The sequence below is a fragment of the Branchiostoma floridae genome, chromosome 2 (genome assembly GCF_000003815.2).
Source record: "Branchiostoma floridae strain S238N-H82 chromosome 2, Bfl_VNyyK, whole genome shotgun sequence".
Lineage (NCBI taxonomy): Eukaryota > Metazoa > Chordata > Leptocardii > Amphioxiformes > Branchiostomatidae > Branchiostoma > Branchiostoma floridae.
Window position 1 is genome coordinate 16,731,406 of NC_049980.1, and position 22,866 is coordinate 16,754,271.

The following is a 22,866-nucleotide window of genomic DNA, read 5'->3' on the forward strand; positions in this document are numbered from 1 at the left end:
ATAAAACGACAAATGGCTTGTTTTTTATTTGTGATAAAGATATATACTTTTGCTAATTATGAGTAAGATAAGGTTATAAAAACTTTGTAAGAAAAAATAAGTTACTGTACAAACAAAACTAGATGGCTTCTTCAATCTGTAAGCTAAACGTACATACATGATGTAAACAATACAAAAGCTATATTCTTGGGACAATATCCATCTGTTTCCTACCTAAATGTAACAAATAGTGGGGTTTAAAAGGCAAGATACGGCTAGCACAACGTGAGCATACGCAAGACATAGACACACAAGTCTTAGCTGCTACCCCAACGTAGCAAATGAACTCAAAGTTGAGATAATGCCAATGTCTTTGTAATCTTTGTTTTTTTAACACAATGCTTGAGACAAAATAGTTCTGCCACCATCACTTCATGGTGGATACAATGAAATAGCGTAATAACCTACATTCTATGTCTATAGGTTCACATTTGCATTCAAAGGTCTACAATCAGCCAACCTTTATCAGATATTACAGATTTCCCTGACATGATTACGGTGGACAGTCCGTATCATTACACATGCACTATGATACCTATCACTTCTGCATTTCAACAAATGCATCACTGAGGAGCGTTTGTGGAAGCTCAAATAAGCTTTCAGTTCGCAACAAAGGCAAATCAAAATCACTGCAATGTAGGTCCAAATCAATAGGTGGGGATTAGAAGACAGCTTCCAGATGTACATCTGCCACAGTTCGCGACAATGGAGGAGGAGGATTGTCGTTTGTTGAAGGTGATTCATTTCTTGACGAGGGCCGAGGATCGCTCCTTGCGGGATGACGCTGAGGATGGTCGTTCCTTGAGGAGGGGCGAGGTAGATGGTCATTTCTGGACGGAGCCCGGGGGTGGTGGTCAGTTCTTGAGGGTGGCCTGGGGGGCAACCTGGGGGTAGTGGCGGGGGTAGCTCGCCCGGTACCGGCCACTGCCATCTCTGCGGTCGGCGTGGTACTCCTCGGTAAGGAGTACATGAGTCTGTGGGCGTTTGTCGGAGTCCTACTGCGAACTAAAGATGGTTGGATCCTTGGAGTCCCCGTGGGCGTGACACTCCTCCCCATAGCCGACCCCGCACGCGGTGGCAGATTACGTGACCCGGGCCTATGCACACCGTTCTGTGCGTACATCCCGCGGGCCAGAGATGACTCCGTCCGGGTGGTGGGCAGGCTCGGTCGCCGCTCTAAAGTCCTGACACCCGGGGTGCGTCTGCCGCGGTCCTGGCGTACACCTGCCTGGCCGTTAGAACCTGTAGGTAAACACGGACATGTTATCTACATAATGTTGTATCATACTGGATCTGAACAATAAAGAGCACCATCTATCACACTCAGATGTTGATGAAGGTTCGACATCAAGGCAAGCAATATGTCGAGGCTAGAGAAGATTTTGATTTGATGTGACAGGAATGCCTCTCGTATTTAATTGTAGAGATTGATTGCATTCAAATAGCATCTGTCATGTTGCACCTGAGCATAACTTCTTACAGTGCTGCCCCTTGCACGAACTCCGGCACACCAAACTGGAGTTTACAACATGAAAAATTGAAATAACAACATCATTGAACAACCGCACAATCAGATGCCCATCCATTACAACTGTAAAACCATAACTCGACTCTAAATGGTAACAAAGATAGAGCAACCACTTTATCCATCAATAGCACCACGGTTACGGAGTGTACACAAATGAGGACAAAGGGGCTCGTGCAGAATTTCCGTGGAAAAGTGGAACACCAGAAATGTCAACCGCCCACGTGGCCTTACAGGGTGAGCCGACCTCCACCCCTATACCTACATCCCCGGTGTTGCTGTGTTTTAGGGTAAACCTGTCGGAACGTGGCAAAGCCTCCGTAAACATGCTGGGCTTCTGGCAGACTAACAACGTGATGGAATGAATCCAGTGGCGTTTGTGATCGGCTTGTTATTACATCGTAATTTGTGTGCTTTTGTTTTTCTATGTTTCACTGGAAGTTTTCTTATTTCTATAATTTCACATTCTTTTAACTCACCTATTCTCTGTCACTGTTGGACACCCTGTACTTTCACTGAACAAACCATTGATCTTTGTTAATAGATATATAAAACAAAAATATGACTGTTCCGTATGAAATTGACAGAAAGAACAACCTTACTTAAAGTTTAACTCAAGCTTATCCAAGCATATCAAAAATACGGTGACCAGCAGTTAATTGAAATGTAGCTATGTACTAATTTAAACGTACCCTGCCACATACATTAACCGCCCTGTGACAAATTACACATTCATAAGCACAGGCGGCAGTTAACGACAGTTAGTCTCGGCTCAAACTTTGTTGATCCTGTCTATTGTGTACTGGAGCTGATATTTGGACGACGTTTTGTCGCTTAGCTCCTGAGTTATGTTGATACAGGACAAACGATTGTGGGAAACCTCCACCATACTTTATTCCCGAGTCACACATGGCGTCCTAAGACAATCGTTAGGAAAGTGGTTTTACCAACTTTTAACTACCTTGACTTGGAAAAGTCTGTCTATATGTCCCTTGACACTTATTAAACTATGTCTAACAGTTTTACTCATCCAAAACTTTATTCTAGCTTCCAAACGTTGAAATCAAACACTTATTTCATATTTTACGCCTTTTCCTCCCATGTTGAAGATATTTGCTGACGTTATTTGGAATCTTCTATGCAGGTGCTGCAATGACTGTTGTAAATCCACACCTTCAACATTTGAAAATGGACTAGTCTGAATAAGCAATCCCTGAGGACGTGTAAATGACAGGTGTAGTTCCAGTCCTTCCGACCGTTCCGCCTGTCCGAAAAGCGCCAGTACGCCGTGACGTGTTCAAATTTACCCACTGACGGGATGGAATGGGACAGATCTAGGCTGCGCCAAATGTGAACAAACGACGGAACATCAGTGAAACAAAGGCTGCCGTCGGCAGGCTTCCGTGAGATGACATAGTGTTTTCGCAGGTGCACGGCCAGAAATATCTAGGGCAAGCACGTCCTGGCGTTAAATAGTACTTATTGGTGTGGACATAAAGGGGACAGGAGGTGCCAATCGCCTATTTATGATGTTTGCATGGCTATTTAAAGAATGATGTGGCAAGCTTTTTAGGAAGTCACCTGCTTTGTTTTGGAAAACAATTACGTTTTCTGCCCAAAGTGAATTATCTCTATGGTTTAGATATGACAGCAAGAATGTATATCGCCGAATTTAGTTTAATCAAAACGGACAGTTGGTTTCCCGAACATAGTAGTCACTTTGCTACCACATTCATCATATCGTCTGGGTAGAAATAGGAACGTTTTATAGGATAAGCTAAGGTCACTGTGTCTCAATTGTGTTGACTCAACTCACTATGTGACCTTGCTGCTTGACAAATACGGGCTGTCCTGACTGTCTAGTTTGTTTTACATGGACGTGAAGAACAAAGAAAGGAGCATTAGTGACCCTTGTAGAGTGGCAGATGTCATGTAGCAAAGCTTTAAGTACACCCGACATACTTGCATCTTGTCCAATATTTGTGGGAGCCTTGTCTGGCGTCGGTTCAACCAACAACTATCAAGTTTACCCTGTTCCTCCCACTTGGATCAAATGTCCAAACAGAAGGACCGGCGCTTTGTTCGCACGTCTTGTTTAGACGTCGAAGTGCACTTACTTTAATAGAGCAAATTGCCTGGCGTGAAGGTATTTGACGAAACACAAGCAAGCTAAATCCTCCACTTCGGCGTAGTCGGTTTATAGAGTTAAACCTTGTGGCTTTTCGGTGTAGTCAGGTCCAAAGATGAGGAAATTGAACTGGAATTTCTGACATATAAACATTTTGATCTGTCTTCTTGAATGGCCCACTACATGACACAATCGACCCGCATTATTACATGATAGATTACCTCAAAATAAAGCTGTAAACCTACATCACCTATTCACTACTATTCTAATTCCAAACGCCATACATCGATTGCTTTCCACCAATCGATTTCCGTTTTCATAATGCTTGCCAATCCTCCTGTCGAAATTTTCAGTATGACTTTTCTTTTGACACTAAGAGTTCGAAACGGGAAGATAGTACGGAAAGGGGCCAAAGTGCTTGAGTTTTGGGTGTAAACAAACGCGGACAGTCGAGAGGCACTCGGTGATCAACAGCTGCCTTCTGTCTGAACGTCAACACGTTCTTTCATGGTACAGTTTGCGACTGCTCATTGATTTTAGCTGCAACTGCTCACTGAAACCTGTTTTTTGTCAAAGTTTAAGATTTGAAATTCAAAAATGCTCCATGTCAATATACATTTGCGATTTACTACTCGAGAGCAACCGTACGTGCCGCTGACATCGCATGCAGGTTTTTGACGCCAACATTTCGTAAAAGTTTCCACTCTTGGTTTATTTCTTCCCAATTGGCGCAACAAATGTCACATTACAAGTACTAGACTTACCCCCAGTTGTTAAAGTCTTCTGAGACCGTCTTGCCACCGGCGTGTTCTCGTAACTCCTACTGAGGGTGCCTGCCTCAGGCTGCTCGGGGACGTACCGCGACCCGTCCCGCCGGCCTGATCCCTGTCCGCCCTTCATTCTCTCCAGAAACTCCGTAACCCGAGACAGGGAGAAGGTCCAGTTGGAGCACAACTCCTGGAAACTTTTCCTAAATCTGTAGTTCAGAGCTCCGTATAAAATGGGGTTGAACACGCAACAAGAGAAGGATAGCCACGTCGTGATGAAGTCACCTACAGACGCTATGGTCTTGTCCTGAGCTAGTCCTCTGTACAGATTCAGTAGGAAATATGGCGTCCATGTGACGAGGAAGGCAAGTATGACGAGTATAACGGTTTGTGTAGTCCTGTTTTCTACGGGGACGACAGAGCTGAGGGTGGGGGAGCGGAGAGCCTTCCCCTGGGACAGGGGAGACGTCGCTCCGTTCCTGGCGTGCTGCGCTGCCGGAGACAGTCCATTGAGAGTCGATTTCTTCATCTGTTCTCGTGTCGTCTGGATGATGAGGTAATACGAGAATATGACGACCACGAGCGAACCTAGGAAGATGACAGAGACGAGGTACATGCTGTAGGCCAGGGCAGACCCTCCGCCGGCCCAGTGTAGGGCACAGAAGTGTTTACCTGCCGAGTACGTGTACATGCCGAACCCGAACAGCGGCGGCACACAGCTGACGAAACCCGTCCACCACATGAAGGCGATCAGTTTCCACGCCCTTGACTTTGTCACTTTTGGCGCGAACGGTCTGACGATGACGAAGTATCTGTCCACAGCTACACCTGCCACGGATATGATGGATACGTTCCGTAACGACACGGCGAGAAAGCCGGCAAATTGGCAAAACTCTCCGCCGAAGGGCCAGTCGTCGGTCACGGTGGCGGCAATGACGAAAGGCACTACAGCCAACAACGTAACCAAGTCCACCACGCTCAGCGACACGATGAACATGTTGGTGACGTTTCGCATAGTCCTGTTTTTGTAGACCACCAATAACACACATGTGTTCAGAATCACCCCGATGATGAACAGTATAACGTACGCTGTGGCCTGTAGGCCGATGGCGGCTGGGGACAGCCCAGTTCCCGACTGTGGGGTTACCGCCGACCGGTTCCCGACCATGGTGACCGGCACAGTTACGGTCCCATACTCCTGTGTCATACAAAACCACCTGCTTCTCACCGTCTTTAGCACAACAAAGTCGTTTGGCCAACCCTGTGTTGCGTACGAAATCCCCCTGTAAGTCCTGGCGGCATTCCGACACTCACGGAAGACTAGCAGAGGTGCGGAAAATCCCGTAGTCCGTCCACAAGATGTGTGATGTCTTCATAACTCACCACCTGGAAAGGAAGAAGAAAACACAGGTCTCAAACATGGCCATCCCAGATTTGTTTGCCTCAAATACGCCAGGCAAGCCGGCGGAGGTGCCCGCGCCAGATTGAGTTTCAGCACAACCTTTGACTGAAACGGGGAGAGAAGAATTAAGGTCGTAATTGAAGTGGATCAAGTAACGGCTGTCCGTGGAGCATGCGTAAATGCAGACCTGTATCGCTTACCTGGGAGGCACAACTGACATCCTTCCACAGTGTAAACATGACGGACATGACGGAAGGAATATTCATAACAAACAAAGGACAAATAACACCGGTAACGTCCGCGTTTCTGACGTTCATATCAGAGCTCGGTAAATAACACACAGATTCAACTGTCGACCTAACAAACGAACTACCTTTGAGGCGTCGTGCATGACAACTCATTTTGTGTCTCGTTATGCACATTTGGCACGCACCATTTAACGACTTTACCAATCAGCAAATACTCCACCTGTAGAAATGAGCAGTCAGTAACGGTTCAAATCAAAACATTTCTATCGTGAGTTAATTATAAATAGGGGCAGTGGAAGCTATGGCTACTGTGCATTACAGATTCTGTAGCTAACTTTAGTTACCAGACAGGCTGCAGTCATTTTGAAGAGAAACATGTTCCGTGAGAGTTGCGGTTGTTGTAGGGGCAACTGTACAATGAACTCACGATCTTTCGTTTCGCGACTGGAATTGTAAAACCAACGTGTGTGTCATTCAATACTGGTTAGTAGGGCTACTATCAATCGGACAGGCTATGGCAGTCAGACAACGTCCAAATCACATATCTAAGCAGCGACTTCATTGAGCATTTCAAGGTCGTAAAAGACATCTGGAAAATTTGACGGTAGAAAAGCGTACCTTAATTATCCATCGTAAAGACATGACTTACCCCAAACAAAACAGCAACAGCCTAAGCTTACAGGCAACATACTCAACTGTCAGGGCACAACAACAGCAGTGGGACCCACCCCAGTCTGCCTACTGTGTGCTCTTCCCACCCCTCCACTGTGTAATTGGTGCGTGTTCCACATGCCATGCGAGACTGCGAGAAGTATATTTTTGCACAAGTCAATGGCAAATAAGTCCGTTGACCCCCGCATTCTTTTATGTGGTACACAAAGCAGAGGGGGCTTATACACTTACTCAAAGGGCTCCGTCTAATATTTACCTTGGTCACAACTTTCTCCTTTGTGTCGTTTACTTCATTGTGATCTCGGTCTATTCGTTCCACATGGGTTCCTAGTAATAGTTTGACCCAGGTGTCGATAGGGAGGCAAGAGATTTGCATGTATAGCAAGTAACAGATGTTGGAACCTTTCCGTTGGTTAAGGGGAAGGTCATGACTGTTTCTCTTCACAAAGTGACGAGTGGTGACCTTTCACCTCGCCGTGGGAACACAGAAGACTGACGAAAGCCGAGAGGAGGGCTGAAGGCAAGGCATGACGGGTAAATCCCTTCACGGCTGTGTGCACCTGTATGGCTGTGCGGTCCCGTTCCGTGTACGGTTACACGTTACAGACGCTTGTCCGTCACTCTGGGCATGGGAACTTGCAAAGGAGACTTTGAGTGAGTTGCAACCGCCAAGTGAGCCAAAACGTGGCTATAGGGGCATTCTCTCCAGAAACCCCTGAAACCGACCACACCAGCCTGTCTCTCAGCTAGACCACCGTCCCGGCATGTTAAAAAAGACATCACTCTAAACAAAAAAATACAAAACCTGAACGTGACCTTGAACCCAGCAAGAATTCCTCTGCTTATCACTGGCAACAGGTCATAAAAACACATGACAGCTAAACTTGCACTCCAAAACCTCTGCAGTGTCCAAAGCACACCGTCTGACTTCAGACCAATAGAAGTCAAGACTTGAACTCCCAAGACGCGGGGTTATCCGGGCGAAATACATGACCTGGTGTGGTAAACTTTCACCCGCGAAACTGGACATACAATTCGTCAAACAGTTCAAATGCAATTTTCAAGGCAATGCTCAGTATTTAGATGTGATCTACAGTATCATTCAGTCCTGACCTTGACGCACGACTGGTGAGTGACACAAACATGTCCCTGCGCCACGCCTCACTGCCGAGATGAAACCTTCACAATGACAGACGACACGCCTCCTGTCTCCAAGCATGCGGATGTGTGGTTTTGGGTCGTTTGCTAGTATTTTGCCCGTATTTCAGGTGCAATGATTTTCTTCCAGTGGTCTGGCGAGTTGTCACGTAGAAAATTATCGCTCAGCGACAAACAAAAATTAGCCACCAAAACTACACACCTGCTTGGGAATCCCTTCTTGCTACATCCTGTGTCAACGGATACCTAGCTAGTCTGATTACAAAGTACAAGAACATCTGGCCGTTATGTCGTATTAACTTAGACATGACAGATCCCAAACATGACTCTCAGCGACGACAGGGCAGTTGCGGAGAGGAAAACTCTTCAAAGTATAGCAAATGTGTTCGCCACAGCTGTTTTTTTGGTTTGTTTGTTTGTTTGTATGTTTGTGTTTTTCCTAAGCGCCAATGACTTACAATCAGAGGTTGTTGGTGGAAAATTGTGACCTTCTTGTCCGACACATAAAACAGCATTTTATACATTTAAGGTCACATTTTTTTCCAACAACCTCTGCTGGAGAGTACAATGAAATGATCTGGAGTGTCCTGTTACAATCCACGGTCTCCGGATATACCTGTGGATCGGGCGCGGGACCATGAAGGGACGATTCGGCTCTTTATCAACTCGGTCCAGTCAACCTGGCATGGGTTAGGGGTAGGCTTAGGTCTTAAAGCTTGAGCCGAGTTAGTTGTGATTAGGCCTTGGGCCGAGTTGGTAAAGGGCCGAAGCGTCCCGACATACCTATCACAAGACATACATGTGCATGAGAGAAGCTCCTACAAGAGTCATTGTCACACCCTATACTTCACATGCAAGCACTTCCTGTAGGCTTTAGATGAACAAATGTTGTGTATCAGTCTCCAGTGAATACAGTAACATACCGGAATTAAGAACATAACAAGAATAGCATACCAAGGCATTTTTCAGCGACCGCTCCCCCTTGAAATACTAGTATTTCGGGTATCTGGTCTTGGACGACGCTAGCCTGGTATCCAGCCGTAATATAGCTCCCGAGTGTCTTCTCGCATGTAGCTCCCGAGTCTCTTCTCTCCTCTTCGTAATTGCGACGATGAGAGAAGAGACTCGGGAGCTATATTACGGCTGGATACCAGGCTAGGACGACGCCTCCAGCAACGTACCACGATATATAGATCACGCCTTCTCTCCCGTCATAGTGAACACAACAGACTCTCAAATCATCCTATACGTGGATCCAAGGCGCTTTTATCTGGGTCTGGTATAACGACGGGCGTTTCTTACGGCAATGACGACAGGAACACTGGTCTCCATAATGATTTTCCTAATGCGATAACTTTAGCAAACCTCAAAGCAAAGCCATGGTTCTGGGACGTCTTGGTGTTTCTGACGTGTAGCTCTCCGAGATGCCTCAAACATGTAGCCAGTTTGTATCGTACATGTAACCTCTTTCAAAGTGCAGACAGGCAAATACAATGGGGACAAAAGAGGGCCGCGACTGGCGATGTTATCTGCTTTCCACTGGCGTCCATAGGTCATGTTCAATCCACCGAGTAGTCACGAAAAAGGCGAGCAACTGACAGAAGTGTCTCTCCAGATACACTGGGCTTACTGAAGTGGAAAGATTACATTCCGTGATTCTGTCGTGTCGTACCGCGCACACGTCCATGGTAAGCACCGGCAGACCAAGATCACGGAATTCCAAGAATGTGCAATACTGCCACACGACAATGGCCTAGAGTGACCAGAATGGCGCCTCATGACCTTTCCCGTGACACAGACCCCCTGAGGACAACACTCTCCCTAAATGAAAGATGAAGATTCGACCTTTCGCGCTATCTCAGGAGAACCAAGGACTTGATATTTGGAGCGCCCTTTTTGGAGACAGTGAACAAGAGGATATTGAAATAATCATCGAAACTGATTAATTCTACAATATCATGACAAAAAATAATTGATCAAACTGTCTTCATAACCTCTACACAAGCACATCCCACCCTATAACAGACGTTCCGCTCTCACCCTTGACCTTCCAATGTCATTACAACAACGAAACGACTAATGAGTTCAGAAGATTAGTGGGAGCTGCACTGACATGCAAATTAAGATGACTGTGGGATCAATCTTTCTTTTAACATGAATCATTTCCAGCAACTGACGTTCAACGTCTTTAGGACAATGTTTCCGGCTTAATATTCTCGCTCCATCTTTCTAGCACGATTTCAATAAAAACTGTTAGACCTATTCTCTATCATATGAAGTTAATGGATAGCCCAACACTGACCTCTTGCCCTACCTGACCTGCGGCGACAGCATCATGAACTCCCCCTTTCCGGAGGTCATATCTTAGAGCACAAGGTCAGGAACATTATGCCAGATGTGCCTATGATTGCTTGGAGCTCCAGTCTCAAGAGTTATACGATTAAACACCATTGGAAATCTTCATCGGCACGCTAGGACCCATCAAGGAGCTTTCATCCTTGGACCCTAGTTCCTCTTCAAGTTTTACACCCGCTCTAAATCAGGTCGCGCTTTTATGGGACTTGACAACGCAAATATATCGGGAGTAATGATGTTTGAAACTACTAGTGTACTAACAAGGCGCTATTGCCGCTATAAAGCAATGTTATCCATCAAAACCAGCCACTGAATTGGTTTCTGATATCCCTGAATACGACAGACTTTTCAACTTGTCAAAAGTCAAAATATTGACCCCAGCCTGGGCAATGGTATGTTCGTTTAGATATTATTCCTTCCCACGTGACTACAACACACGGGTCAAGAAAAGGCCAGGACCGAGGCTATTTCCCACACGGAGACGCAGGAACAACAAAAACACGACTATAGCCAGTGTACTCACATGGTTGACACAATGGCCTCTTGACTTGTGAAAAATTCATCCTTGTTTGCAATGGCCACTGAATAACCTGTGTACATACACACTGTCACGGCAGAGACGTTAGAAATCCGCCCAAACAGGCCCACCTGCAAGGAAAAACGTCCCTACTTGTGTGCAATGTCTACAATTATCGTTCATTTTAAGTGGTGGGTACACCCGTAATCTCTCTAATCTCCATCCGGGCGATATCTAACTTGCCGAGAAAACAGCAGCACACAGCTCGAAAAGCCTGCGAGACAAGCTCCCATGGTAGTGATGTTGAGAACTGTGGTGAATTTGAACCTGACAACTCAAAGAGAAACATTATCGCCTAGCTGTCCACTTCCACGTGCCTCTTTTGTTCGGTGCACTAGGTTGTTTGATACAGCTGTTATCAAAACTGACTCGCCCTGAATATAACGCTGTCTTGACGCTCCACTAAAGTGGTCACTCGACGCCGTAGTCTGTTCGGGAGTGCCACATCCGGGAAAAGACGCTGACACTCAGGCCGATACGGTGAGGACAAAGAAGAGTCCCCAGCCAGAGTTTGGTCTTTTTCCGGGCTAATTTGTTCTGACAAGTGTATTCTGTGATATCACGAGATGGCGGACAGTAAGGCCATGAACTTCAATGTATTATACAACACGCCCGCAAATTATAGCACACAAGGGAACGGCCTTTGTGGATACTACACGATCGATATTTTAACAATTCAATCGTGGGGCAGCGTCCGGATGCTGAACTTGTCAAAGGAAAATACCATCATTAAGTAATGTAATTAAGGTTTAATTGTCACAGCATTCACATTAGTGTTTTAGGTGATTATAAAGCGATACAGGATCTGCTCAATAACACCATTCTTATAATATTGTTTGAAAAAAAATCTTGGGTCGTTACGTAGACATAATGATACAGATCAGATATATTTCAGGTAGGCCAAGCGGAAATGTGACTCTACATTCAACAAAAAGGACGTGAATCACATAATGACACTCAGCGACAAATATTGTACATATACCTGATAACTATTCAGCGCCTTTCAGACACGCTCTACCAGTCTGTCAATGCTAGTCAGGCTTCCCGTCAGCGTTCATCATTCAAAATAAGGCCTGCCGATCCATAGTTTTAGGTAAAAAAGAACGTTTCTTTAACGAATGAAACTACAAAAAATTTGATCAAAGTCATATTGTGCCACATCAACAAAGTTGTTAAAAATAGAAAGACCGCCAACGTCCTTGTCCTTCGTTTCAAGAGTAGCAACTTGTTTTCGTTCGGTTGCCTAAATGTTTGTTTAGGAAAACACCGCGAATCTTCACATACTATGACTCCAACGATTGTTCTTGGTTTGTCACCGGAATACATGTCTATCAACTAATCAAGACATTTCAGCGGAGACGAAACCCCCGAACTGATACAAACAAATCCCCTAGTACCTTCAACTACTACTATCTTTCCGCCGTGTAACACCCCAGGGTTGGGACTGTGGACTTATTTTCGTAAAGAAAATAACAGCTGATAACAGCTATCCCTCACCTTAATGGAAAATCTAACAGCTTTGAGTATCCTAGAAAAGATCCGTGCACCCACTCAGATGTTCAGATGAGGGTTTGTCGTCCCACCATTTAGTAAGTCCGTGCGGCCGTCGCCATGTTGGTTTGTGAGGGGACCCGTCTGACTGGGTCTACTGCGCCCTCTCTCTGGATCAGAAAAGGGCTCGCTCCAATGACGACAGCAACCAACCTATTAGTAACCACTCAAATCACGCGGCTCTCAAGGCCAATTACCTACCCTGAGGTTTGAAAAGCCTCCGACAAAAGCGACACCTATTTGCAGTTGGCGGAGAACTGCATGTTGAAGAGACGTGCGGATTTCAGTGTTGCGGGGATACAAAGTGGACAAGGTGAGCCCCGTGGTGTGGTGTGCACGTTTAAACTATGTCAGATATGATAAGCCGCTCACCGTACTCATTTGGCATTGTGTATTTAATGGTAATTAAGGGTTAGCGCGTTCAGTTATGGACAGTCGGTACCATGGAAACAACACGTTGTGTGGAGAGTATGGTACCCTAAAACACTACATGTTTAGCACCATCTTACGTCACAGTATAAATCCATCAGAATCTACATAAACAGTGCAGACAATGTCTATAAGGAAATCAGTGCGACACTGCTCTCAGATAGCAAAGTATAGTATTCTTTTTTCTCAATATAGTGGTTTGGGTGAAACGTTGTCATACTTTATTTGACATTAAGGGTCAAAGTTTAGTCTAGCATTAGCCCTATTATTGCTAAGCCAGACAATAAACAGTCTAAGTGTGTTAACACAGTTACAGAGTCACTTCAAAGTGGTCTTCTGATTACTCAATTGTGATAAATAGGTATTTCAAGTTCAACAACGTAAAAAGTAGACCATTACATGTTTTACTGACTTGAGATAATGCCGAGACAAACTTTGTACTTGAAATGCATTTAACTATGGTGCAAAATTTGGAAACAGTCCTTGTTTTTTTTTTCTACACTTTAAAGGGATAAAAACACAATGTGTATGCGTGGGTGATGGCTGTGGGTGATACCTGTCAAGATAGATTCTTTTGTCAACTGTGACTATGCAGAAACAATTGTTGATTGAATTTGAAGCTATCTTTACCTTGTCTAACTCAAGCAGCATATCATTACATTCAATGATGTCACCAAAAGATAAGGGGATGAAAGCCTCCAGACAACAACTGGCACTGCCATTATACACTCAGTGATCCACATAGGCACCTCATCCTGGCAACATTAGACAATGGAAAAAGGCAAGTGTCTGTGGGAAATTTTAGATAAACACAGCTCTTCATCATATGTATGAAATAATTCACATAAGGTGGCCAAGGCCCATTATACTAGTACCTGTACTTAAATCTCACAAATTGTAAGGCTTGAAGAACTTTATACACATTTTTCTTCATGGCTTGCTTGTTCTTTCCTTAGTGATTTTCCCATAGATAAAATTACAAAGGCAGCCCTTCCAGCGACCCAGATTTAGGTCCTTCTCACATCTATTTTCCATACACCACAATACAGAAATTGAAGCAGATTGAGCTGTACGGGTATCCGACCCTTACTCACGAACATAAAGGACCTGAAGCTTTGTTCTGATGCATCTGAAGATGATCCCGTCATGACAGAAGCCTCAGATCTCTTCATGCCTTCATGAGCATATGCAATTGTAATGGCTCACGCAGATTACCTCTTAGTTTGTATAGATCAGCGCTGATTGATTCTCTTTGTTGGCAATCCCACTGGGGTTATCCCACGGAGAGGCGCTCTCCGCTAAGTACCTGAGGGTTATGGCTTATACATCAATGTATGAAATGTTGCATTATGCAGGTACTTAAGGACCATCCTGTCCACATGGTTCATGTATCATCGTCATATCTTTTTACTTGCAGGTGTAAGGAAGACAATACCTTGTCCTCATTCTATCCAAAATAAAGGTTTTAATCTGCATAAAAAAAGACATTAAATGTTTTCATAGGTATGATATATAATTTTGTTTGCTTGCATGCTGTAGACTTCTTTCCTAGAGTATTTTGTATTTCTTTTATACAAGATAAGATAGAGACCTGAGATACCTAAAATGTAATAAAAAGCAACTTAATGAAAAGTAAAACACATTGAATATTTCAATGACTGCCCATTTATCCACTTAAGTGTGTTCATCTAAATTCCCATGAAATCAGCAACAGTTTTGCAAACAGGTCCATGAAGCTTAGGTAAACTTAATTAAATATTACAAATAATATAAATCCAATATCTGCAAAAAAGAGTCATCCATGTTTACTGGGCTTCACCAACAGACCAATTAAAGTGGGAACAAATCATTGACAGCTAGCCAGACTGCACAAACAACATTACTAAAACGGGGCTGAAACATTGAATCCTCCATTAGTATTTCCTGAAAAGTTGGTCAATGCACATACAATGTATCATGATGACATATTGACAGGTTCTACTGTATATGGAAGTCAAGGACTCATCAAATATAAATCTGGAAGGGTTTACCAGTCATGTGGTAAAATAAGGTGTAATACATGTACATGTTTAATATGGATATTGTTTCTACAATATCTCTTTCTATACTGGTATATCTATATCTATATCTATATCTATATCTATCTATATATAGATATATATATATATATATCCATATATATACATGTCCATTGTACTGGAGTATATTTTTTTCAGATCCAATGATGCTTGTTCCATTCTGTCCTAATAGTAGGGCATAGCAACTCATCGGAGATTGTCCTGCTAGCCCAATTGTTCCACATATTAGTACATTGTTAATGCAAATGGTGAGTCCTAACAGTCACAGGCTGCAATCTTCTGGTCTATCTATCTAAAAGCCTACTTAGAGAGGTTTTGAGATGATTCCTTTCTGTTACCCCCATTAAGTTAAAAATAGAGGTATTATTTTGTGTGTGTCTGTGGTTCTACATATCTGTGGTCAGCAATAACTCAAGAAGTTCTGAGTGGATTGTGATGATATTTGGTATGTGGGTAGGTGTTGGTACTTCCAGTTTTGACTTTTGGAATATTTCTTAAAAGAGCCGATGTCTGACAAAGGATAACTCACAGGCAGTAATGGTCGGACATGCCTGATGTCCTGGATCTCCTAGCTTGTGCTGAGGCTTTGTTGACTGTTGTAATCTGTCTTTCCTCACCAGTAACAACACTGTAAGTTGTGTAACCTGTTACCCATCGTTGTACTCACCGTAGTACTAGTAGCTGCTGGCCTTTTGTTTAGTCCCCTCCATGAAATAGTTGCAGAGGGGACTGTGGAGGGGACTACAAAGAAATCCAGCAGTTTGCCTCTGCCAGGCTTTCCTACGAGGTACAGAGGAGAATTCTGCAAACATACGATGAATTCTTGGCCGGGAGAGTCAGTCTACAGGAATGCTGACATTTCCCTCCAAACAAACCCTATGGTGGACAAACTCCCCTGGAAAAATTCTCCCTGCTATAGCCAGCATAGTTTTTGTGGTAGTGACCCTGCAGTAGCTACAGTAGGGATCAATACCAGGCCTTCAACACTGATAGTTTGAAAACAGGGGCAAAAACATTCAGACATCTCTGCCTTTGTCAGCCTGTATGTCCCATTCTTCTCAACAGTGCAGAAGTTAGACAGGATAAGTGGACGTGATGAACAGGGACTGACAGTGCACAATGCATACTGGGTGGAGAAAAGAATGTCTGAACACTAAATGGGAATTTTGAACCAATGTTGTTTACGTTATCCTAAATCCTGTCATCCCTAGAGGAAGCAGGGGTTATCAAATGGATAGAAGTATAAAAGGTAATGTCTCACCTGTAGCATTATTAGTTGGGATGGATAAGGCTGGGTTTCCACGATCTGCAAAAACATAAATAGATAGACATCTTTTGGTAATGCACTTTCAATGACATTCAGTTAGTTGCATTCTACTAAAGAAAGACAACTATGGTTTACTACATGTGTGCACAAATCTATTGAGCTTGCAGTATTCATGAAGAAAACAGGGCATAAGCCTATAGAACAAGTAAGAAATACCTAGCATGCCTTCATGAGTTATGGATCTGAAGTCTGTGCTGGTCAAATTAGGAATCTCAAATGCTTTTTTATGTAGAACTTTTTAAACAGCATACCTCAGATGATACTAACTGTCAAAATGGGCCTTTCTACTGAAAATGAGATTACAGAAAGATGAATTCCAATTTCCAGCCATAAACTACCTATAGAATAGTAGACAAGGAGATTCAATGCTCCTTGAGGAAACAAGGTCAGTCAAGCAGGGCACAACACCACGGCCTACAATCTCAATTTTCATGTATAAATAATTGTCTATGGCTTTGTCCAAGGCTTCTATCAACAAAAGGCCTGTAAGTGTAACAGTGCACATAAATACCTCATCCTTTGCACACACAGTTACAAATGACTAATGAACCTAGGTCTGTCTTTCACAATATATGCCAGGAGTAATTGAATTAGCCTTGCCCATTGTGATGCTAAACTTCTTTTCACAAAGAGATGAAACAGAATTGTTAAAGAGCACCTTATTGAGCGCAGTGTAAATTCATGCTCTGCCTATTTGTGTGTAATTCAAGAAGCCCTATGGAGACAATTGAAAAGTTGACACAGAATGCTTTTGTTGTAAGAGAAGGCATTAATCAAATGCTAGCTGTAAAGTGAAAAGGCACCAGCACAAATTGATTGTCTGCTATTAGTCTACCGCAGAGACCAATTATCAAAAACATCTCTTCAAAGAAAGTTATAAAAAAACAAAAGCTTATGGACAATTGTATTTCCTTGTTGTCCAACATTTCCTTAATTCAAATTTTCCATAAAACCAACCTGCAATATGTAAGGCCAAATATGGAATTACATTTTACAATACCCCTTATCCTTCCTGCTCTGTCCTTTATTTCATTCTCTGAGAACAATGGACAATTTTCAGCTTCAGTACATCTCATCTTTCACCCTTTCTCACATCCCTCACAACTCCAAACAAAACCTGACCACATCCCACAGCCTGTTTGTGTGTGGAAAGCTACTAAAAGAACCACCAAACTTGGAGAAGCTGGCACAAATCACATTTGCTGAAGGATGCACAGGGTGAAAAGGCCAAACATCTGTGCCTAAAGCAAACATCTCCAGGGAAACCTGACTGGTAAGTCTTTTGAAACTGTGCAGGAAGTGTTTTCCTGCCACCAAGCTCTCAACTCCAGGCAAGCACATCTGTTTCAATTACCAGTACTTCTGTTGGGCCTCCTTGCTAGTCCCATTGCTCTCCTACAATGATGACAGACCAAATCTTCTGAGGTGGGATGAATTATGATTATGATAGACTAGAGTATTGGGGGGGGGGGGGGTCATTCAATCACTGTATTGGTCATCCATTCAACAGCAAATACATCACACCAGTTCTGAATGAGAAGGCAAACATTCAAGCATGATCTGAATTCCTCATGCTGCTAACAGACAGGCAGTGTGTGCTCCTGAGGGCATATCATGTGTACCTTCCACCAGGAATGATGGCACTGACCTCACCAAACAAACAACAGGAACACTTTCTCCTGTCCACAGGGAAAACAAAAAGGGAAACAAAAGACAAAACAAATACACTACTTCACTTTCAGTGTGTGCTTGCCTGTTCTGCAATATGATCGACACTTTCACTCCAAATTGTACAGTAAAATTTACAAACCCCCAAAAGATATCTGATACTGTCAAGATAGTGGCCAAATTGATGAAGATCAGAAGCCGTCCTGCTATCCTGTGTATTATAAAACTCTACCCTGTTAGTGTTACGTCCCAACTACTAGTATCTGAACTAACCTGCGTTTTATTCTTTAATCAATAAAGTTTATTCAATATCCAAATAGAGGTTCATTTACTTATCAGATTCACTTACCTGAAATGACAAAAAAAAATTCGAGACTTTACCCTTTCACAATGATAGCAGACAAAACGTACAACTTCCTTCCCCAAATAATATTTCAGAGAATACTCTCTTCAAAAATGCAGTTACTGAGCAAGGACGTTATATAACGTCCTTGTACTGAGTTAGCTCGTGGAAAGCTTTCGTGGATCCTCATGATCAAATGAGGATCCTGATTTTGAAAATCCACAGTAAAATACCAATCGTGTTTAAAGAATTTCAAACTGGTGATTGTTTATAGCTACCAGGTTTTATTGTAAGCTATATAAGGAATAGACTCTATAGAGCAAATAAGAAATGGGGGGGGGGGGGGAAAGAAGTCATAGACATTGGCTGTGCTGTGTGGGTTGCTGACAAAAACGCCCCTGCTGCACCCCGTTTCACAGTACCGGCGTCCTGTCGCGTAACCCTGGCCCTTTTTAGCTACTTCAAAACTTTAAAATACTCCCAAATATCTCACAATATAAGTTGTCTACATCAAGGAAACTATTCTAGGTTATTCAACCCGAGCATATTAGCTACGTCCATACAGGCAGCGACCTAAGAATTCTGTCAGAGAATGTGAAATAAAAATTTGTAAGACTTACTTGCCAGCGTGGACCAGCCGCGCCGCCGCCTGAAGTTTCCTATTAGCGATTAGATGCTTCGCGCTGTGATGTGACCTCTGACCTTCAGACTGTTTCACTTTGAAAGGGGCTTTTGAAGAAATGAAAAAATATTCCCTAAATAAATGTATAATATAGCTTAAATGTGGACATTTCATATTGGATATAGTACGAAATTTCTGAATTTAGTACAAGTTTACCATTTTTTTTTGTACACTCGGTACTGTAATTCACGTTGAAATATTTAATTCTCCTTTGTAAAATGGTAGCCTCAACAAAATGGCGGCCGATTTGAAGGGAGAGAATGCAGATAAAACAGCAGAAGAAAGACAAGCAGTAACGGAGGAATTCCTGGACGAATCAGGAAAGGTAGAAGCCCGCTTGCCTTCCAGTAATGCTAAGGCAGGTGTCAGGAAGGATAAGGTAGGGTGAATGGCGGTCTGGTCTCCACCGGAACTTTTTGACGTCTTTTGGAACTGGGCATCCGTGGTGTGGATGTTAACCCCACCACATTTTGTTCAGCGCTACTAACTTGTTACAAGTTTGTTGACCTTTCCAGTTTCCTGTTCCAGTATCTAACGTTTGCAGATTCTCTTTTTAACACAAGTCAACTTGTTTGACTCTCCGAGTGGAATTTTCATACAATTAGAAAATCAGAGTAGATTCCACATGTAACGCGTGAAATAAATTATTCATATCTTTACCTCGAATCTGTACCTTGAACTACAGCCTAGTTGTGGCGGTCAGTCTGTGAAGTGGTAGTCGAATAGGTCTGGATGCAGTCCCCATTCCTGCCCCAGTCTTGTCTTAAACTCTTTCACTGTCTTGCACTCTTGCTGTATGTTGATTTTTTTCATTATATTTTACTGACATATTATTGTCTTGACTTCCTATGTTTTCCACTAGCTGCAATAGAGAAAACAGTAACATTAGGCTTTTAAAATGATAATACCTGAATTTGTATCTTCAGGAAGGAATTCATTTACTAAGTATGAAAAACCTGGTCTTTGCTAATAATCTAGCAAAAGAGCCTGACTCACATCAAGGACACACTACATCGTGTCCTTGTTCACATCTCATGCAGAGACTGAAATCAATAAAGACTCCACACTTCTATAAACAAGAGACTTGGCTCGAGTGCACATGTACATTTGTTTTACAAACATAAGCACCGGCACTGCTACTACATGTACATGTACAACATTACATGGTACCAATAGCAGATAGTGCAAGGTCAAAGGAGAAGGCCCCTCACTTGTTAACAGTTTTTGTCTTGACCAAACCAAATATATATATCAGGATGTAGTTTGTCTATGTCTTTGGGACCTTCTCCTTTGACATATATTCTACTTTGACATATATTGCATTAAGATACATACTTCGTGTGCAGTTTGAACCATAAACCCACTTACAAGTTTAAGACAAGCTTCTTTGTATTTGCCTGCACTTGCAAACTTTTGGGACAGCTTAACATACTAGTACTATACTAGTCATTCAGTAAGGAAGGCAATGCAAGGTAGATTAGTTTAATTATTATTATTAATTAGCTTAAGTCAACTTTACAAGTGTATTACTTTTTGCTTTACCAGATATGCAGATTGTACTGTTCACTACAAACCTGGTGTATGTGGTATTACACCATGAGGCATTCTATCAGGTATGCAATACAAACAAATACTTAATACTTAATATCAGTTCTATCTCAGGATATATAGTGACGATAAGATATGTTTGTCTCTCTTCAGTCCCATCCAACTCTAGAAAGAACGTTGCAGCATCTCCAGTTCCGTAACCCTGGGCCCATGCTGCAGGATTTCGACCCAGAGAAGAGTGAACGTGAGAAGCGTAAGCTAACACGTATGGTGCAGCAACAGAAGCAGAAAGCGTAAGTGTTCCAAGAACTAACATCAGCACAAGTCAACAAGATGTACATTACAACTGGTCAACGGCCCTGTTCTCCTATCTGTCCTTCCTCCCAATGTTCTGTCATGCAGGTTTTGTCCACTTGTCAGACGTTCACATACTATTCCTTTACTCATGTCACTATGGCCCTGAAATAAATGTAATAACTAAAAGTTGTGATTTAAATGCTTGATAATAAATCAACTGGTGCATTCTGTGTCCCTGTGATGTACAGATACCTTGTGGAAATGGGTCCAGGAAGAGGGTTTCAGCCCTTTTCAAAATTTTTCTGATATTATTTTCTTCAATTTCTTTGCAGAAAATCTTCACAGAGGTAAGGCTAAATCATTAGATATGAATAATTGCATGTCACTGGTAGTCTTTACCATGCATAGTGAAACACTTTTAAGTTGTAGTCATAATATCATAGGATATGTTAATCATATAATCAGAATTAGTTTTTTTTTTACTTGGCACAATTTTTTAATAATCTTTTTTGCCATGCTGGCCTCTAGAAAGCTTTTTTTGCTGTTATGAGTTATTTTTTAACAATTTACCAATCCCCATGTATGTATGATCATGCAGATTATTTCACTTGCACTGACACTGTCCAAAGCTGTCCCCAAGGTGACATGTCCTTCTCAGTAACTTTTCTCTACTCTCCTGCTGGTCTAGACATCATGCTGCTATATAGTCCTCCACTCTTTAGGTCACATGTGCACATGACAGTGTAACTACAATATTCTCATTTTTGTGTGGTGATGGTCAGAAACATGGTAAAGCTCACATCAATATTCAACTACTACCCCTCTGTGGTGACAAGGTATTTTCCTAACTACATCCTCATCTGGTCATGCTGGTTGCACAGATACACATGAATCACAAATAAAGTATGTACAAAGCACCACACATAAGTCAAAGACTTCTAAACCTGTGTATCTGAGAGTTAGTCATGGTAAGCCTTTAGGTAGAAAAGTTGAGAAGTTAAGTTGACCCAGTTCATAGTCTGAACTGTATCTGTACAGCGGGTATAACTTTCCTATGGTGAAGCACGCCAGCTTCAGTCAAGTGGTGCAGCAGTGGCTGGTTCAGCTGCCATTATTCCTAAAAGCTATCTGGTGAACTTGTACCTACTACACTGTGTGGTAGTTCTTGGATAAAAACAACAAATTTCTGAACACCTAATTTACTGGCTTCTTCATCGAACCTCTCCCACAGAGACAAGCACAAGAAGAGGTCTGTATATGATGAGGCGGGTGTCCTGATCTCGGATGGCAGGGACCTGTGTGACTGTTTGGAGCAGGACTGTCCAGGCTGTCACTATCCCTGCCCAAAGTGTGGCTCCGAGAAGTGTGGAGCGGAGTGCAGGTGCAATAGGAGGTGGCACTATGAATGGATTGAGAGTGAATGCAGAGAGACCAGAAGGACATTCAAGCAAGTGTAGTGCTGAAGGTGTATCACCTGCAATGTCAACTACATAAGATACCTTTAAATTATTTTATTTTGAATAGGTCACTTTTGAAATGCATAGTGAAGAAAAGTAACTAAAGGTGTTGCATAAAGGTATGAAGAAATGTATGTGCAGAAATGGTTAGTTTATAAGCAACTTACTTTAAAGGAAGTGCAGTTCATCTCCAATGGAAGAAAATCAAGTAAACAAGTGATACATGGTAACATGCGGCCATTAAGTTCTTTCTTTATTCCCCATTTTTGTAGAAACAATAATGGCAAAATATAAATGTGTAGTATTAGTAAAGATTTTGTTTCCTAACACCACAGTACCGTAACAAAATATTGTGTGTACACAGTATTTGTATTTCTTCAACAATACAATCAGGATGATACTGCTAGCCATTTTCTTTTTTATCCTTACTACATTGATTTAACAAAACTTGATATAAATATTACAACATGATCTGCTGGGTGAAGATTTGCTGGGATATGGGCAATAACAATATTTACAGTTTATATAGAATACATACAGTAACACATAGAACAGCCACCCATTATTAAGACAAAATGACATGTTTCTATCCTACAATAGTCTTTCACTTTGATC

At 42.6% G+C, this 22,866-nt stretch overlaps 2 protein-coding genes across 10 annotated transcripts; one reads left to right on the forward strand and one right to left on the reverse strand.

Moving 5' to 3' along the window:
- Positions 1-4: 4 nt before the first annotated feature.
- On the reverse strand, positions 5-18,961 carry LOC118432246 (somatostatin receptor type 5-like). 4 transcript variants are annotated; one of them, XM_035843778.1, is made up of 4 exons: positions 18,888-18,961; positions 16,191-16,235; positions 4,457-5,845; positions 5-1,281 (listed from the first exon to the last, which is right to left on the reverse strand). In XM_035843778.1, exons 3-4 carry the CDS (start codon positions 5,664-5,666, stop codon positions 701-703), a joined length of 1,791 nt encoding a protein of 596 aa, XP_035699671.1. In that variant the 5' UTR covers positions 5,667-5,845; positions 16,191-16,235; positions 18,888-18,961; the 3' UTR covers positions 5-700. The 4 variants fall into 4 exon arrangements, with proteins under 4 accessions (XP_035699671.1, XP_035699679.1, XP_035699694.1 ...); XM_035843786.1 differs by lacking the exons at positions 16,191-16,235; positions 18,888-18,961 and adding an exon at positions 12,369-12,735; XM_035843801.1 differs by lacking the exons at positions 16,191-16,235; positions 18,888-18,961 and adding an exon at positions 11,854-11,875.
- Positions 18,962-19,099: 138 nt separating this feature from the next.
- Positions 19,100-22,703, forward strand: LOC118432283 (ARL14 effector protein-like). 6 transcript variants are annotated; one of them, XM_035843854.1, is made up of 4 exons: positions 19,100-19,274; positions 20,651-20,790; positions 21,127-21,141; positions 22,026-22,703. In XM_035843854.1, exons 1-4 carry the CDS (start codon positions 19,185-19,187, stop codon positions 22,249-22,251), a joined length of 471 nt encoding a protein of 156 aa, XP_035699747.1. In that variant the 5' UTR covers positions 19,100-19,184; the 3' UTR covers positions 22,252-22,703. The 6 variants fall into 6 exon arrangements, with proteins under 6 accessions (XP_035699747.1, XP_035699755.1, XP_035699739.1 ...); XM_035843838.1 differs by having other exon boundaries at positions 19,140-19,307; XM_035843823.1 differs by having other exon boundaries at positions 19,144-19,328.
- The last annotated feature ends 163 nt before the right edge of the window (positions 22,704-22,866 follow it).